The following is a 17502-nucleotide window of genomic DNA, read 5'->3' on the forward strand; positions in this document are numbered from 1 at the left end:
CTGTCTGCTGTGTTCTGTTGTCATTCTGCATTGTTCTCCCAGGCTTTCCTAGAACAAGCTGGTATGTATTTGAAGCTAAGAGTGCGTGCTTTGAAGCAGCCTGGAAGTGTCCTAGGCTCAAGGCACTAGGACAGAAAAAGAAGCCAGTGGCAGGCAGAGCACAGCACTGACCACGCACAGTAGGAAAGCTCAGAGCACCTCTACCGAGTCCTGATGTTCTGAGAAAAGTCACACATGGCTTCTGGGAGGAAAGCATGGAGCTGCTCAGGTCAGACAAGGCTGTGGTGTGCTGGGTTAGGGTTAGAGCTGTGTGAGCAGAGCAGTAAGCAGCCTCGGCCTTCCAGCTTTAAGGATAGGGTACTGCCATGTTAATGCTGGTGCTCAAGCCAAAAGCTCTGAGAAAGAAGAGCTAAGCAAAATCAGCAGCTCTGGCCCCAGTGGCTTTTAGGAGAGCCCAGGTGGCAGCAACGTCGGTTGGGACCTGTGGGTTTGACTGCAGTTGTCCATTTGCAAACATCTTCAGGGCTTTAAGCATCTTCCCGCACACAGTGGGTAACAGTGTAGTTAAAAACCCCCTGGGCTTTGAGCAGCATTTTTAACTGGGGAAAAAAATGGAATGGCACTTACTGCCGGACTTCCTCCAATGCCCCCGCCAAGGTCACTGCCAAGCTGAAAGAGAGAAGGAGAGAGAGGAGAGACAGACCGAGGTCATTAGAGCCAGTGTCAGAGGGCCGGAGCAGAGCTTCCACCCACACTGCTGCTGTGTACAGGACAGACAGAAATGCAATGCTGGGAAAGCACAGTGAACAGAGGGGCTTCAGGGCTGTTTTGCGAGCAGAGCTAGCTGGAGATCTACCCCCAGACACATATTGCAGCAAGAGGCATTTTCCTGGTTAACAAAACCAAAATTCATCCCCTCTTGCACCTGTCATCCACGCAACAAACTGCGCAGCTCTTCCCTTCTCATGCATCAATGCTTTCCCTTCAACCCACAGCTCTACAAAACCCAGTGGAGTAACTGTGAAATGGAATAAAAATAAAACTGACAGGAAGCTTGCTTCCTGAAAGCTGTGGTTTTCTAGAGAACAGCCACAAATGACAGAGAAAACACAACAGGTCTCAGGGACGTCTCTCTCCTCAATTGCTTTCTCTTTTTTTTTTCCCAATAGCTGGGAATAGTGGGAACAAAGAGAAAGGGCTGTAGCTATTACAGAAGCCCAGCTCAATGGGCTTTGGTTTGCCTTTGAGGACTGCTTCCCCTCCTTTGAAGAGGACAAAACCAGCTTCGTGATGTAACGGGCCATTGGAATAGCAGAGACCTTACTGTGCACTGGGATATTTTGGTAATGCTCTCTGCCAAGCTACATAGACATGCTTGGAGGCAACTGAAACAGCTACTCTATCTCCTCCATAAACACCATATCCTCTCTGGACCTCTTCTTCCAAGCCAATCTGCAGCTGTCCTGCCATGAACACTCTTTAAGAAAGCACCTGGGCCACGTCCTCAGCGATGAACTCCATTTTCACACATCCACACCATTGTATGCACAGATCAGCAGCAGTTGTTCCCTACAGAGGCACCTCCAGCCATATCCAAGGATTTTGCTCATGAGACCATAGTATTTCTTGCCTAGTACAGTTTTTTGTCACGTCTGGACATGAATTGTGTTCCAAGAACACATAGGAGGAAGAAGTGAGATGGGGGAAAGGGCTGGACTGGAAGCCAGCACAGCATGGCTCACCCCAAAGATAGCTTTGCTCTTCCATTTCATCAGGGTGTGCATGAGATTTGGGGTGGCTGCTTGATTTAAAAGAGCACTGGACAAACTGGGCCATCAAAGGCTCTAGTACACTGTTCAAACATACACTGATGGCATAAATATTGAAAAAAAATTGCAACAACATAAAGCAGAAACTTCCAGGAGTGATGTGCTTTGAGCCAAAAGGACTCCAGCCCTTTTCCTTCTACACAAAAAACCTAGAAACTCAGTTTTGCTGTGGACTGTTCTCCGGGATATCTCATGGCAATACATTTTACATTGGTCAAGAGATACCATAAAGCTTTGTACTTCTCTCTCAGAGCACAGATAAAAAAGGATAAAACACCTCGAGAACAGCAGCAGTGATAACCAGCACCAAACACACATAAAAGCTGATGAATCCCTATGCTGTTCTGGATTCCCTTCCCATCCCCTGACATCTCCCTCCCTCCCCTGCTCCCCATAGGAGCTGCCTGAAGCACTATTAGCTGCTGTGAGATGTTAGAGGAGCACAAATCACGTACAATTTGCCTTTTATTCAGAAGTCTTAATAGCTTCTTTCCTTCCCCTGTCACTCTCAGCTTATCCCTACTTGAGGTCACAGCAGAAGTTTATCAGAGGTCCCTCATCTTCTACAACAGTTCTCTGTAGCCATCCTCTCATGGTGCACAAGTCCCACTTTCATTTGCTTGCTTAAGGGATGACAGATAAGAACGAGTGATTCCAAAGTCAAGAGAAGCACAGAAAGCCAGCCAGAGGATTCAAATCCAATTAATACTGAGCTTATAGAACAGCACCAATTACACTGTCAGGTCTTACTGGAGCAGCCTGGCAGAGCAGAGCTGCATTCTGCAGGCTTCTCTTAAGCCAAGTCGTGTTGTAGATGAATAGATCAGATCATTTACACCTTGTTACTGGCTCACTGAGGAGTAATAAATGCAACGATTACACCTCATCTCTATTCAGTCTTCAGTGCAATGAACTTCATACTCTATGCTGACAGGCAGTGAAGTCCAGAGGAAAAAAGTAGTAAATAATCCATTTCATTTCCGGGTATTACTGTATGCATGGAGGATTTCTGGTACTGTTTGAGGCAGGGTAAAGGCTGGTTTATCAAGCAGCAAACATTTCACAAAGGGTATTATGGAAATGACTGAATAATTCAGCAAAATTGAGCCAAGATGCTAACTGTTCTACCACTTCCTACTGCACTCATAAGAGGCTGCAGGCTAGAAACTCAACCTCAAAGACACCCATACACTGGGCCTGTGAGTGCTCACTGCAAGGGAGGGAAGCAGTGCCATATCAGGGTTCCTCAAGCTAGCTGCCAACCTTCACTCTTCCGTAACTGCCAGGCCTCAGAGCTAACTTTACTCCAGACTCCAACAACAGTGAAGACCGTAACAGTGACGTGAGTAAGAGGGAAGGAGGAGAACAGAGGGAACAGGAACCAATTACCCACAGAGCGTCCTCTCCCATCTGTGGTGACAGGCAGGGCACAGAAGGGAACGAGCAGCTATTAGTCAGGCACGAAGCACTGCTGAACTGATTCCCAAGGGCTGGCAGCTCTGCTTAACCATTTCCATCCACCACAAGGAGAGGACCGCATCAGTGCTTCTTTAAGCCCTGGGGGGTGGAGGAGGACTGCTGCTCTGTGCCAGGACAGCAAAGTCAGTGGGCAGCTTGCAGCCCTACAAAACCCCAATCCTAAGCCCAAGTTGGCAAGCTTGCTTCCTGCTAAAGAGCATAAAGCTTCTGTCTGTGACAATAAGCAGAGGACGAACACAGAGTCTTGGCCACCAGGTACACAAAGCCCTTCCAACAGGGCATCTTCTATAGTACCACCACAACTCCACAAACTATTGTGCCACAACAGCATCCGAGCAGCCACATGGGCCACACCAGCCCTGTAACACCAGGACAGCACCGGCACCTTCACTCCATGCTGGCTGACTCAGATGGTGCTGTGGCTGTTCTGCGGTTAGAGAGCATCTACCCAGTAATTCCAGCTCATACAGACAGTTATGCTGACTTATGAAGTGCAGCACTGCTGGAGTTACTGCATCAGGAGAGTTTATTTGCATCTTAACAGTAGCTTGTAATGAAGTGGCTCTGCTGAAGTGTTCATGTGATCCAGAGGGGCTGCGATTGCTTCTGCAACACAATGTGAGCTATCTGAAGCTCCAAAAAAAAAAAAATAACAGGGGAGGGTGGAGCCACAGACACTGCACCACCCATGGAACAGGGACCAGCATGTATCCGCACTGCAGACAGACCTTTGGGAGCAGCTATGTGTTTCATGGAGTCATAATTCATGGGTTAAAAGGAGACAATCGCTGCCTCCTCGCTCCTCTGCACTCCAAACCAAGCGTTAAGCTCCAGGAGCTAGCCGAGTGTGCACTCAGTCACATCACAAAGAATACAAGGCATTCACTAAACAAAAAAAAATCAAGTGATGGAGTGCACCCTCTGAACTGCTGGTGGGCTGCAGATCTCATTGCACACACATTTGTGGCTCATTCACAGACATTTTCAATACCTTGCATGCTGCCTCATCTGTTCTCTTGCAGAGCAGGACAAAGGACAGCTGCCTCAAAGGTTGTGGAGCACCGACCACACTGCTAATACCACAGCCAACAGTTTCAGTAACACTCACTGCTAATGCTTTGCCTTGCAGAATAGCTTCCAGCAGCAAATAAAAAATGCTTAATACTTAGTTTATTTTCGAACATGTAAAAAAGCAACTCTCCAAAGGTCTAGCAGTAACAAATTTAATAGCTTTCAGTAAGACTTGAATAAGCGACCCACCAGAAGAGCTCCTTTTCCACATTAGCACTGCTCCAGCAAGGGACACATGCCCTTTTTCAGAAATCCTCACAGATGTCCTTTGGAGCTCACCCAACCAGAACAGCCTGGATGAAAGGCTCAGTTCACTGTGGGAGGCTGAGGGGCACACTGGGGAAGCAATGCATCCACAGTATATAGAGAGTGGGTCTGACCTGGTAGGGCTACGCTGTAGTTCCAGGAGAAAGTAAATGAAGCAACATTCCTACGACCATAGAATCATCAATGTTGGAAAAGACCACTACCAAGTCCAACACCAATCCACTCCCACTATGCCAATGTCCCCAAGTGCCACATCTCTACGGTTCTCAAACACCTCCAGGGATGGAGAATCCACCATCTTCCTGTGTTAATGCACTGCTGCTCTTTCTGAGAAGAAATTTTTCCTAATATCCAACTTGAATCTCCCCTGGCATAACTTAAGCCATCACCTCATGTCCTGTCGCTGTTATCTAGGAGTAGAGGCCAACCCCCACAAACTCTGCCAGGCGGTTGAAGAGAGTGGTACGGTCATGCAGAAGAGACAGCTGGGATCACACCTCCAATATCCAACCTCACTGCACAGTTACAGCTCTACCTAGAATAGCCCAAAATTGAGGTGGCCTGGGCATTACAGAAAAAAAAACCATGGTTATCCAATGTTTATCAAATAGCTTTACAATTTAGGACATAACTCAATCCCAGGAGCTGCCAGCTTTGAATCAATAATATTCTTGTAGATGAGTGGTTAGAGTATTAAATAAAATCCTTACATAACAGACAATCCAAACCTGTCCATTCCTACAGATTTACTGCTCTGTCTCCGATCTCCAAGCCAGCCCCTTTGGCTCCTTGCCATGGTAGCCAGCTCCTGCTAAGTACTCAGCTCACTGCATGACATGCCAGGCAGCACAGCTCATGTGCCCACTGGTTTTCTAAGCAGATGAGCACACAAAAAAGGCTTGAAGACAAAGTGACCTTGGCTCATTGCAGGGCTAGTGGGTGACTGCTGTCCCATAAAGGTCTGCATCAAGAGTACACCAGGAGCTGGAGTGCTGCCTGCAGTCTGCATGAAGCATAACCATTGGGATGGGCTTCAAGGAGACAGAGCGTTACAATCCACATCTCCACATCCTGCAATCTGCTGTCCAAGAGCTGGACATCTCAAGCAGCTTCCTAACAATGAGCTTGGTCAACGCTGTACAGGAAAGAAAGCAAAGCAGAGGAAAAACAAGAACTGTGAAGGGTTAAACAAGGGCACAACCTGGAACACAATCAGTGCTGGCTCTGCTTGCTACAGAACAGCACTCTCTCTCCAAAATTTGTGTAGCCAGTCTGGTTATAAGCAAAGCATATCTTGTTCTCATACTAAAGGCCCATTTTTTCCTCTTTTTTAAATTGTTAACACATGCTCAGCATCTGTGCATGCACAATATGCACATTATGTTTAATACCAATTATAGGACTCACTACAGAGATAAAGAATGAGGTATTCACTAAAGAAACTAACCTATCAAGCAGCTGGCTGGTCATGGGGAGCCTAGCAGTCCTGAGGAAAAAAAAAGCAAACAATATGAACTTGCTGTTTATCCAGTATTACAGCATGCAGTCTCCATTCAAATGCCTGCAGGAAAAAACCCTACAGTTTGAGGAGCAGAAATGCAGAATGACATTTGCAGTGGAAGTTAATGCTTCTGTTGACCTTCTTTAGTCAGTCTCGCTGGGACTTTGGCATCTGAAGACAGACGCCTTCTCCGAAAAAAAGGAAGAATGATCAAATATACAAGATCTGCAACAAGTATCCAAGGGTTCAACACATGACACTGAGTGAATGTGACAAACTGGCTGCAAGCCTGCAGCAGCCCTATCCAGACCTTCAGCTGCCTTTGCGACACTCGCAGTACTGACGCAATCTCACCATCGCTGGAGCAGACCATGATTTCATGCACATCCCAAGCAGTTTTCTTCCACTGTAACAGAGTGGCTCATTTAGGCTTCCTTGCAAGGAACAAGCAGGGCTAAGAATTGCTCTGCTTTGATGGGGTCATCCGATGCGTGCCCCCAACTCAGGCTATGGTGCAAACACCATTGTATTCAATGGTATTCCTCTGTCTCCTCACAGGTCACCCGAGATCCAAAAAGGATCTCTGCTCATGATGAGCAGAAAACAGACTGACAGCAGAGGTGACAAACTCCATCATCAGGAATCTCAAAAAGAACTCTAGACAAAGTCCCGTTGGGAAAACATATCTGATCAGCCCCCTTCCATGCTTGGTTCCAGTACTCTTTAGACTCCTAAGATGATTAAGAGGGATGGGAAAAGGGCCAAAGGAGCACACACAGAGGACAGCAGCTGACATCCACAACCAATGGGATTACTCTGCTGCAGCACAAGGACCCAAATTGAAATAAACTCTTTCTGGTTTGGGCATGGAGACTGCTCACGCTGCTCCATGCAAGGGAATGGGCACTGCATTCCATCTTCTAACAAAGAGAAAGGAAACACATCTGGAAAAATCTTCAGAAGTAATGTAACACTGATAAAGATGGAAGAATTTAATTCAGGCTCCAGCACCCCTCACTGACTGCACGTGCAGCACAGGTGTCCACCATCCTGGTCTCTGGCCATTTTTATTTCCTAGAGAAGGATAGAGAGCTCAGCCCTCTTCAAGGAGACACCTGAGGACACCCAACCCACTCACCCACGCACAAGTCAGACATGTGCCTACCTGCATTCTGAGCCCTCTTTTGGGGCTGTGCAAATCTGGTCCAATACTGGGCTAAGATCCAAGAGTGGATTCCCTTGGCTAGTCAAGCAGCGCAGAGATGCTGCCTAGCAATTTAGTTAGCGCTGGGGTAGGAGAACTCAGCTTGGTGTTTTTTAAACACATGTCCACAGCAATAAACAAAGACACAGATTATATTCACTTGCCCACAAACCAAGCTTATTAGGGAACGAAAAGCAAGGGAAAAACATATCAGGACAGGATTCACTAATACATGCAAAGGATAAGGAGAAAACAGGACATTTGATCCAACAGCTCTGCAATAAAAAGCATTCTGGGGGGAAAAACATCATTCAGATTTTTTTCCAGTGCTGTCCCCATCTAATAACACAGCTGAGACAGTGCTGGCACACAGCCCCAGGCACTGCATTGTCCAGAAGCAGTCACTTTGGTAGATCACACCCCCACCAGCCCCATCAATTTCCTTAAAGCTTGGGAAAAACATGAAGTAAAAACCTATCATGTCAACTAACAGCTCCTCTGCCAAAGTGGGTCAACTGAATTAAGCCCATTAATGCCAGCTGATAGAGAAACCTTTTCTCAAAACCAAGCTGTAGTGCTTCCACTGCATTCATTTATTTGTCTCTGATACTGAGAAACAATGGGTTACAAGAGGTAGCCTGGAGGACAGCACACATTTAACTCCTAGTCTTTCTCTGCAATGCATTAATACAAATAAAAATCCCACAGTTTCTTAGTGGCAGTTCTCACAATGCAGGGCAAGTGCTGCAAAGGCCACTGCCCTGTGCTGCCTGCATTCCCAGCAACATCAGCTGCAAGTTTCCCTCCCTAATCTCCGACCCGTAGGAGGAAATAACATTCCCACAATGCTGCGTAGATGGCACAGAGACCAAAGCACATCTGACCTCTATGAACACCAATGCCATTATGGGTTAGATTGCCTCCAGTTCATTAGCTCATGAAACATCAGAGCTGGAGATGTGCTTAACGTCTGCTTTAACACGACTGCTGAAGCTTACAAAAGATCTTAGGCAAAAAGGAATTTGTCGCATCAGGGTTCATCCAGCTGCCTCCCACTTCTTATTCACAGCTTGACTCAGAACTGAAAGTGCATCTGAACCCAATGCACAGCTAACCCAACTCAGCTCACTGGAAGCCAAACCTCACACAGGACAAATCCACTGCAGGTCTGAAAGCCACACAGCTGTGCTCACTGGGGTAGTTTTTACTAAGGTTACATGGTGCAAATACAGCTAGCCTGCTTCTCACCACACTGGTAAGACAGCAGGCTGCTCTGGGAGCTGTGCTCCACTGTCCCAGGCTGTGATTACATTGACCACCTCCCCTGCCTGGCTGCCACTCATCTCCTCTCCACTGCAGCTGCCACCTGCTAATAGATTCTCCTGTTGCAGCTTATTCCCAGCTCACACCACAGAGCAGATTACAACACATGATCATTCATACTCTGAGGCCTGACCCTTTTAGGTATCTGAATACCTCCTCAGGGCTGCTGGTGCAAGGGGAGGGCTAGGCAGAGTGCTTCCCTACAATCTAACTGCAATTAAGATGTTACTGATACTGAGCCATGACATAATCTGGAGAATATATAAATGGAGTAACCAAGGGTTATGGCTGACAGCCCGGGGAGTTTGGCACTGAAATTCAGTGGGGTTGGAAACTGGGCGGACTTTTAAAAGGGAGTCAAAATTAATTACAAAAGAATGAGACGCTTCACAACCTTCAAACAACTGCTCAGGTTTTTTTCTGCAGACAGAAAAAGCATGAAAAACAAATATACTCACTGACCATCAGGATTCTACTGCATGCAGCAACATTCATTTTACATCAGGAAAAACCTGCTGAAAGTTGGTACAAGAGCACCACTTCAATCCTCTTGGAATTATAGGTCTCAGCACTGGGAGCTGAAGGATCCAAGCATTACAAGCACAAGTGATCGAAGCTTTGCAGAGATAAGCACAAGCTCCATTTATTCCACATGGGCTGAATGTAAAGAGCATGCTACTTACCAAGCTGTCCAAACCCCCTCCCAGGAGGTCCACGGCACCCATCTGCATGGAGGACACCTGGGGAACGTTGACAGGGGGTCCCAGGTCCAAGTTGAGCAGGTCACCCAGCAGGTCGCCCTGCGATGGGATGACCTGTGGCTGCTCCAGGTTTGTTGTGGCTGTTGTCCCCACGGGGCTGTCTCCTGCATCAGTGCTGTGGGCAGGAGGAACAAGAAGAGAGATGTTAGTCGCCTTTGGTCTCTAGCTCCTGATTTCCAGCATGGTGAAAACACATCTAGAGGTGGGCTCACAAGCAGAAGCCAGCTAAAGGGTGATCCTGGCCACCCATCTAACCACTGCCACGTACAAGGAGATGTGTTACAACAAGTTGTTATTTAGCACACAAAGTGCTTTAGCTCAAGGACCTGCCGTGCATTGTTCATGGGCTTCAGTTCAGAAAAGGGAATTTAAGTGTGAAATGCTGCCTACTTGCAGAATCCCAGACCTCTCCATAATCATGAGTCTTATGTACTATACACACTACAGCACTGAAAACAAACATTTCCCAGCTCAGAGAAAGCCCATGGAGATCATTTTTAGCCCAGTGGGCCTGGAGAACTACATGTAAACCCAGGAAAAAAAAATAACAAAAACAAAAATACAGTTTCCTCTAAGACCTAACATTGATACAACCCTCATGTCCTTATCCCAACCAGTGCCAACCCAGGCACTCCCCACAGATCTGGATTTATCTCTTTCCTCTGACCGGCACCAAGCTCCACTACTTTCTAATTAAAGAGCTCAATCTAGAATTGGTATTTCCCTTCCACCACCAATTTCTTTTTCTCTGCATTAGCAGACATGTTAATTACTAGAAGTGCTTCTCACACAGATTCTGAAGTTTCTCACCATAAGCAGCCAGGCTACACTTTATATTAATTTGCCACAGGATTTAACAAGGGGAAAAAAACACTAAGCCTCATGGCAGCTCCCAGACAGCTCACTGCAACGTATCTCTCTTTAAACCCAGACACTCCAATATTGTAGATAATCTCAAACCCACTCTGTCCTGCTGCCAGCAGTAACTGGCATCATTGCTGCCAGCTTGCACCATTGCAGATGCAGCCAGCAGATCACTGCACAGCAGTGCTGTGGGAATTAATGCATTGGCAAGATGCTGAACATTGCAGCTCTTCTGTAAGGACTGCAGCTCCTGACTTTGAGAAGCCACGATCCTCTTCCTTATCCCTGTTCACTTACTGAGGAGGAGCTTTAGCTACACTGTGTAAGCCTCTACCAATTCCTGTGCCAGGAGGAAAAGATGCAGCATAAGGAGAGCTGAATGAATGACCCACAAGGCAGTAATAGGGAGGGCTGAAAGCCTCTTTGCATTAGAAGCTTTAGATGCCTAATAGTACTAATATTAGTTGTCCTCTTTGCTTTTCCCTTCAGCAGGGAGACTTGGAGTACACTGAGCAGCTAGCTTAAACAGTTCTGAAGAGTGGTTACTGTGCTCCACTCCCACCCCCAACCTGAGAACGGGAAAGAACAGCATGTATGAGCAGAGGCACATTACGAGCCGGCAGCACACACACTTGGTTCGTTCCCAGTATGTAATTTCTTTAGCACTACACCTCTTCAACACTTACTCATCCTTCTGCTGATGGAGTAAAGCAATCCCTTCAAAGTCTCATTTAACTGCAGCTGCCCAACGAGAAATTAGGAAAGGACAAAGCTAAGACTGTGTGTATTAGAAGCAAAATCCCAAGTCTTCTATTTTCAGTATAAAATGGATCTCTGTAAAGAGATCTGCATAGGCAACTGCTCAATCTGAAGGAAAACCTCAGTCTCTAGTGGACAAGACAACATGCAGGAAGGCTGGTAACAAAGGAGACTAAAGCCACCCCCACTCAGCTCATTTTACCACTAAGGCAAATCAAGTAAGAGAGGAAACACCATTTGCTTTTAACTGACTGGTGGACTTGTGTTTGCTGGTTCTGGGTCAGTGCAGCCAGACTTGATTTTATAGGCAGGGAGAAAGCAACTCTGCTTCCCAAAGCTTGTCATATGACATAAATAGCTTTAGTTGCTAAGAATAGCAGAGAAGCGGGATCAGAAAATAGAAGAGGAGCAGTACTGCACACTGATTTATCAGTGCAACAGCAAAAAATAGCGCTCCAAATGTCACTTTGCAAATGTTATTAAAAGGTAAGCCTGGATGCTCTGCCTCCTGCTGTAAAGCACACTTACATTTGTAATTAATACCATTAGCAAATAGCAGTGTTTACCTGAACAAGGAACCATGGGAACAGGGTCAACAGGAACAGCACCACAGCCTGGGACTGCTGTAGTGCTGCTCTTGCAGATCTAACCCACTTCCAGGACTGTCATTACAAGGAAGCATTAAAGCTCCGGATTATATAAGCTTCTATATAATCAATAAAAAAAACTAGAGTGCTTTAGCAGGCCCTTGTATATCTTCTGGACTGTTTGCCAGGAAGAAACAACCAATCTGCTCATTATCACCTCAGCTTACCTTCCATGGTGAATTGGCAAGTGCTTGCGGTGGATACCGTGGCTCCCTTCCACGAAAGCATTGGGTGGTTTGTGGTACACAGAAGCCAGAGACCCAATATGGCAGATCAGCTCATCCAGCAGAGTGGGTTCAATCAGATCAGTCTCCTCGGAGATCAGTGGCTTTTCTGATAAGACCACTTCTTTGGCAGTCACTGGGTCCGTGGAAAGAAGGCGCCAGTAGATGTAGCCACGGTCCCGCAGGTCTGGGTTGTCAGAATCCTGAGACAAAGCAATGCATCCAGTCACAGGTCTAATGGGCACTAAGGCCTGCAATCACTTCATTTTTTTTTCCTAGTGATTCTCATGAATTAAAAAAAGCATCCATTTCATAGTGACAGTCACCAATGAATCGAAACAAGTGTCACATACTAAGAGTAAATATACTGTACTTTGTATTGTAACAGAAGGATCCAAGATTCCTAGAAATGTATGACTTACCCAAGGGCATTCACTGGAGAAAGAAAACAAACAGCAGAGCTACAGGATGGATCTTAATAACCAGTGTTCTCCAAAACAAAAGAGATGTTACTTATCCTGCCTTTTAGTTATCTAACGGAGTATGGGAAGATAATGATATATGCTTAAGACACCTCATCAGTGCTCTAGCTGTCAATAACACCCTTGCTTTAGTGCAGATAATTCTGCCTTTGCATGAATTAATTTCTCTCCTTTACTAAGAGCTTTGCCCAGAGCAGCAAGCAAGAGGTGAGAGCTTGTAGCTAATGTTCTAGGGACATGGAGGTGATGGGGTTTGTGCTGTAGAGTAACATGTTTGAACTGTTCACTGAAAAAGAGATGGGATTTTTAATCCCCATATCAGCAGAATAACAGAATAAATGCAACTGGTTTTTATTCCTATAAAATTCTGTTAACATATCCTACAGCTCATTAGCCTCCCTCCTTGTTATTTCTTTTCTTCTCCTGTGATCTCACTCAGTGCTGCTGACCTGCTATAACCTCCCACTTTGCCCTCTGTCTTGAGACATACACAGACACACAGCAAAACCTCCATTTGTAATGAGGCTGAGCATGGTAAACTCCTTTGGCTCTCAAGGACCTGGATACAATGTCTGGGTCAACTGAAAGATTTCTCTGCAATGCTGTTTTTCAGTTTGACGGCGGAGTCATGAACTCTTTTCACCTATCATCCTTTGCAATTCCCAAAGGAATGCCCTCATCCTGCCTGCAGCACACAGTTCAAGATCAGACAGGGCCTCTGCAAGGGCAGACATGAAAGACCACTTGCTCCTATCGACTTTCAGGCACATACCAACTCAAGACTGACTGTTTCTTCCTATAGCCAGGTAAACAGCCCTGAATCTTTGATAAATCTATTGGAACAAGTGGCTTGGATTTTTCCTTTCCTCATTCCTTTCCAATTCTCCACTCTTCAGGGTCAGCATGCACACCTGTAGTGCATATCAACAAACCCATAGCTTAATTACCCACCTATGTCAGATAGACAACAGCAATGATGGTGCAGGTCAGTGCCATCTGTTAGATTAAGGACTTGCTACGGACCTTGATCACTGTTACACATCTCTCTCCCATCCCCAGCTGCTTTGCTGCTATTTTTGCCAGTGTTGGCTGGATTAAGCTGACTTCTGCTATGATCACACCTGCAGTTTGCTGTGCAGACAATACCCTGAGAGGCACTCAAAGTGCAACAATACCTAAGCTGGGGAAAGAAGCACACGTGTAATTACTCTCCCACTCAAGTGAAAAAACAGTATCTCTACCTAGAAATCAGACCTTGAAGCATAAGGCTTTTTAGTGTTTTACAGCCAGTTATCCTACGTTGACTTATTATTCATATAAAATACAAGAAGCCAGACTGAATCAACATTTGTGACAAACAGAGAAAAAACAGACGCCTATTGTACTCCTAGGGTGCCATTAAGTATTTTGTGACTCAGCAGAGTGGGTTTTAACACTTAGTACCTTTCTTCTGTTGGCTTAGACAAATGGTACACCTGGCCCCTTGCCCATCCCTCCCAGAAGAAGAGCTCAGAGCCTCCTAACAGCAGATTTTGAATGCCCTTTAGCAGAAGATCAGGCTGGATTTCTTACCCCTTCCCAACATGGCATCCCAAAAAGCATGAACAGAAGTCTAAGTAAATTATGGCCATGACCTCTTGCAACAAACAGAACCAAAAGGCCAGTGATGAATGCTTTGAAGCTGAAAACCTGGAGTCAATTACCACTCATTCATAGCAGTTGTAGACAGTTTTTATCAGTTGGTACAGTAGGCCTGGAAAGTAAATCATTTTTTTGTGGCACTCCACCGCAGTGCTGCCCTGGTCATTACATCCACAGAGTGTAGGAAGTTCACTTTGAGTTCTGCTTACTTCTGCCACCAGAATTCTCTCTGCTTCTGTCCTCCAGAACTACACAGCACTTCTGTCTGCCAGCTCAAGCCCAGAACTACCTGCAGTGATCTGTGCTCAAAACTCAGCTCCTCATGCATAATGAATCTGGGATCTTAATCCACTGCTACAGTCTCCAACAAAGCTGCCACACTGTCTGAGGGTATCCAAGTACAAAGGAAAAAAACCTAAATCTTGTTTCTTTTCTTCTTACAGCACTGCTTGAACTCTGCGGCTCACAGAACAAAGTCTTTGCCTGGTCCTTTCCATCTGTCATTGATGCAGATGTTTTAACTGCAAGCCAACTTCAAGAAAGCATTGTGTTTTTTTTTTTTTCAGAAACTCTACCCTGTCCCTAACATTTCATTTGGTGGGGAATGTGATTTAGGATGAAGTAAGAGCTAAGAAGCAGACAGAAGATGCCAGATGGCATGGTAACAGGCACAGAGCAGCTCTTAAATGGAGTTAAACCCCTCCCCTTGGGAAGAGAGGAGAACATGCTTGAATCTTATATACCAACCCAGCTGATCAGTCTAGCAGATGGGACACACTGGACTGCAGACCAGCAAAGGGTCTGGAGGGCTTTGGTTCACTGTGCATCTTGGCTCACCTGCGTGGCTAGGCTGAGGACCTGCTGAACCAGCTCCTGTGTCTCAGAAGGCTTTTTCAAGAACAGCTTCACTATAGCAGTCAGAAGGGTGAGCTGCACCTAAGAGGAAGGAACACAACAGAAAGATCAGTCACCCTCGTTTTAAAGTATCCCAGGTCTCAACAGACTTTACTAGTATGAAATCCCATGCTTACTAACGTTACATCATTTTCTGCCAGGAAAACCCAGTAAAATCAAACTTAAAACTCTCGCCCACTGCAAAACACATTGCAAACAAGACCTGATCACAACACTGAGGTTCACATCATGTTTTGATACATCTCAACACTATTCTTCCGCATGTCCTGGTCCCTAGCAGAGCTGTTCCCCAAGAAGCATCCAACAGGCAGGAAAGTTTTGTCTTATCCTTCCACCAAAAAAGTAAGTAGATTTAGGAGACAGAGAAAATCTGCAGAGTCCCAAGGGTTTTATTTTAGGTAAAAGTTTAACTTTTTGTTGGAAGCTATTTTCTGACTGCTGCAGTAACATTTACAGTCAGTCCCCCACACACGTAACAGGAAACGCTACAGACAGGACGTATAACACAATTTGTACCTGGGTACTTTCGTCATGAAAGCCCTCCAGAAAACTCTCCAACAGTTCATCTGCATTGTCAATTCGTTCTGCATATTCACCCACTATCCAGATCATGGCAGCTCTGGCATCTGGTTCATCCAGGGAATCTAGGTTCTCACACAGGGTGGCAATGATGCTTTCATACCTGATTTATCAGAGTACAGGTGAATTACTGGGGTGAACTCAACTTGTGTTTACTTCATTTCAGCCCACAATTCTGCAGAGAATCCTGTACTGAATTACAATGCTGTGTATTTCTATACAACGTGAAACAAGCAGCATTTGCAATCAATTGAAGATATTCCCAGGCTTTTTCCTTCTCCAATCTGAGTGCCAGGACCTCACAGGATCCTCAAGGGCATTGCAGTTTCTTCAATCAGCAGAGCCACCCAGAAGTGGTGCTCAAGACAAAACTGCCTCCCCTTCCATTTTGCTAAAGGGAACATTTGATCCAAACGTCCAAATGTTCAAAATGAGTCTGTATCAGATCCTGCAGCCTTCCTACTATCTTCAGACTAGCAACTCTAGAATTGGATATCGCACTCCCCAAAGGCTTTGCTATAAAACAGACAATACCCCACACTAATTATTTAGCTTCCCCTGTTCCCATGCGTGGGTATCCCTGTTGTAAGCACACAATCTATCTTGCAACTGACAGCAGAAACTGTCAGAAAGACCCACAGATGTCTTGTATTATTTCTTAGGTGATCACGAAACCTCTGCTGAAAGACACTGCTGCACTGTTTTACAGCTGAAGAAACAAAACCTTATTGCATGAAGGCATAAGATAAGCTGGGCACTACCCAAGTCAGAGAGAACATCTGATGGAGAAAGCTAGTTCAATTTCAACCCGTCAGGCTGGTGCCTTGTCTAGAGCTGACATCTGCATCACACCAGCAGGTAGGACCAGAACAGACACTGCTTTTCAGAAAGACCTGGGCTCAGTGTTCCGCTAAGCTCTGCTGAGTGCGTTTTGCCTTGCTGTACTGTGGTGTTAGCAGACAAAGGTTTCCAAAAGCCCTGCAGCACTTCCACATACTTGTTGGGGTACTTGCGGAAGATGTCCCTGATGACCACAATGGCCTCCTGGACGACGTAGTTGACCTTGGTCTGAATGAGGTCTAGCAGTGTGCTCACACAGCGCTCCGCGGATTGCTGGAAGAAGAACAGAATAAGACAATTAAAACAAGATGAAGAAATCTTTCTCTCACAGCACGTACTGAGAAACCTGGGATGTGTGAAAAAGGGCCAATAGGGGAAAAATAAAAGCACTATGGCTACCAACTCAGTACATATCCAAAAAAAAAACCTGCAAGGTGATAGCAGTCTATGAACCAGGGAATTTAGGTTGTTAGGCAGTGGAGATACCAACTGACCCCAACTCCTGAGCTCTCTGGGACTTGCCCAAGAAAGCAGTGAGGGCTGGAGGACTTCTGACAGGAACTGCTGAAGATATCTGGGGAAACTATAGAGGGTGGTAGATAAAGCCATGCACCAAACACATTGCAAGATCAACAGCAAAAAGCAGCTCACATCAGCTTCAGGTGCAGTGTTTTGGGGGGGGGGGGGTGAAGTCACTAGCATTTTGTGAACAGGCAGCTGCAAACAGAAATACAGCTGTTGCCAATGCAGATTTCACATTAAGCAGTTCATAACTCCCAGCCACAGACCCCATAGGATAACAAGGACTGGTTGCTGGCACACTCCAGGAATCAGAATTGGAATTAGAGGCAATCAGTTCTGGGAGGTCTGCTCCCAAGTAGCACAGGCAAGCAGGACAACACAAGGAGCACCAGAGAGTCTGAAACAGGGACAATGATTTGGCTATTAGCAGAGTATGCATGAGGCCTCATTACACAGCTGGTGATTAATGTGAGAAGCAGACTGCTCATGACACTGCCTAGGCAGCTACCATCAGAACATTCATAAAGCATTCAGGATGGAGACAAATGTCGTAGGGCACAAACAATAGCACTGTAGGTGGATTTTTCAATTCAA

At 45.8% G+C, this 17502-nt stretch overlaps 1 protein-coding gene across 6 annotated transcripts in view; it reads right to left on the bottom strand.

The window, feature by feature from the left end:
- Positions 1–17502, bottom strand: part of AP2B1 (adaptor related protein complex 2 beta 1 subunit) — a 71231-nt gene that overhangs the window by 19971 nt on the left and 33758 nt on the right. For 5 of the 6 annotated variants that reach the window (XM_046902573.1, XM_046902574.1, XM_040650364.2 and 2 more), the window contains 6 exons: positions 16544–16659; positions 15484–15649; positions 14890–14988; positions 11873–12132; positions 9358–9550; positions 628–669 (listed from right to left, as the gene is read on the bottom strand). In XM_046902573.1, coding sequence (XP_046758529.1) covers positions 628–669; positions 9358–9550; positions 11873–12132; positions 14890–14988; positions 15484–15649; positions 16544–16659 — 876 coding nt within the window. The remainder of the gene's footprint in view (positions 1–627; positions 670–9357; positions 9551–11872; positions 12133–14889; positions 14989–15483; positions 15650–16543; positions 16660–17502) is intronic. The other variant, XM_015296016.4, reaches the window with a different exon arrangement.

Source organism: Gallus gallus, chromosome 19 (genome assembly GCF_016699485.2).
Source record: "Gallus gallus isolate bGalGal1 chromosome 19, bGalGal1.mat.broiler.GRCg7b, whole genome shotgun sequence".
NCBI lineage: Eukaryota > Metazoa > Chordata > Aves > Galliformes > Phasianidae > Gallus > Gallus gallus.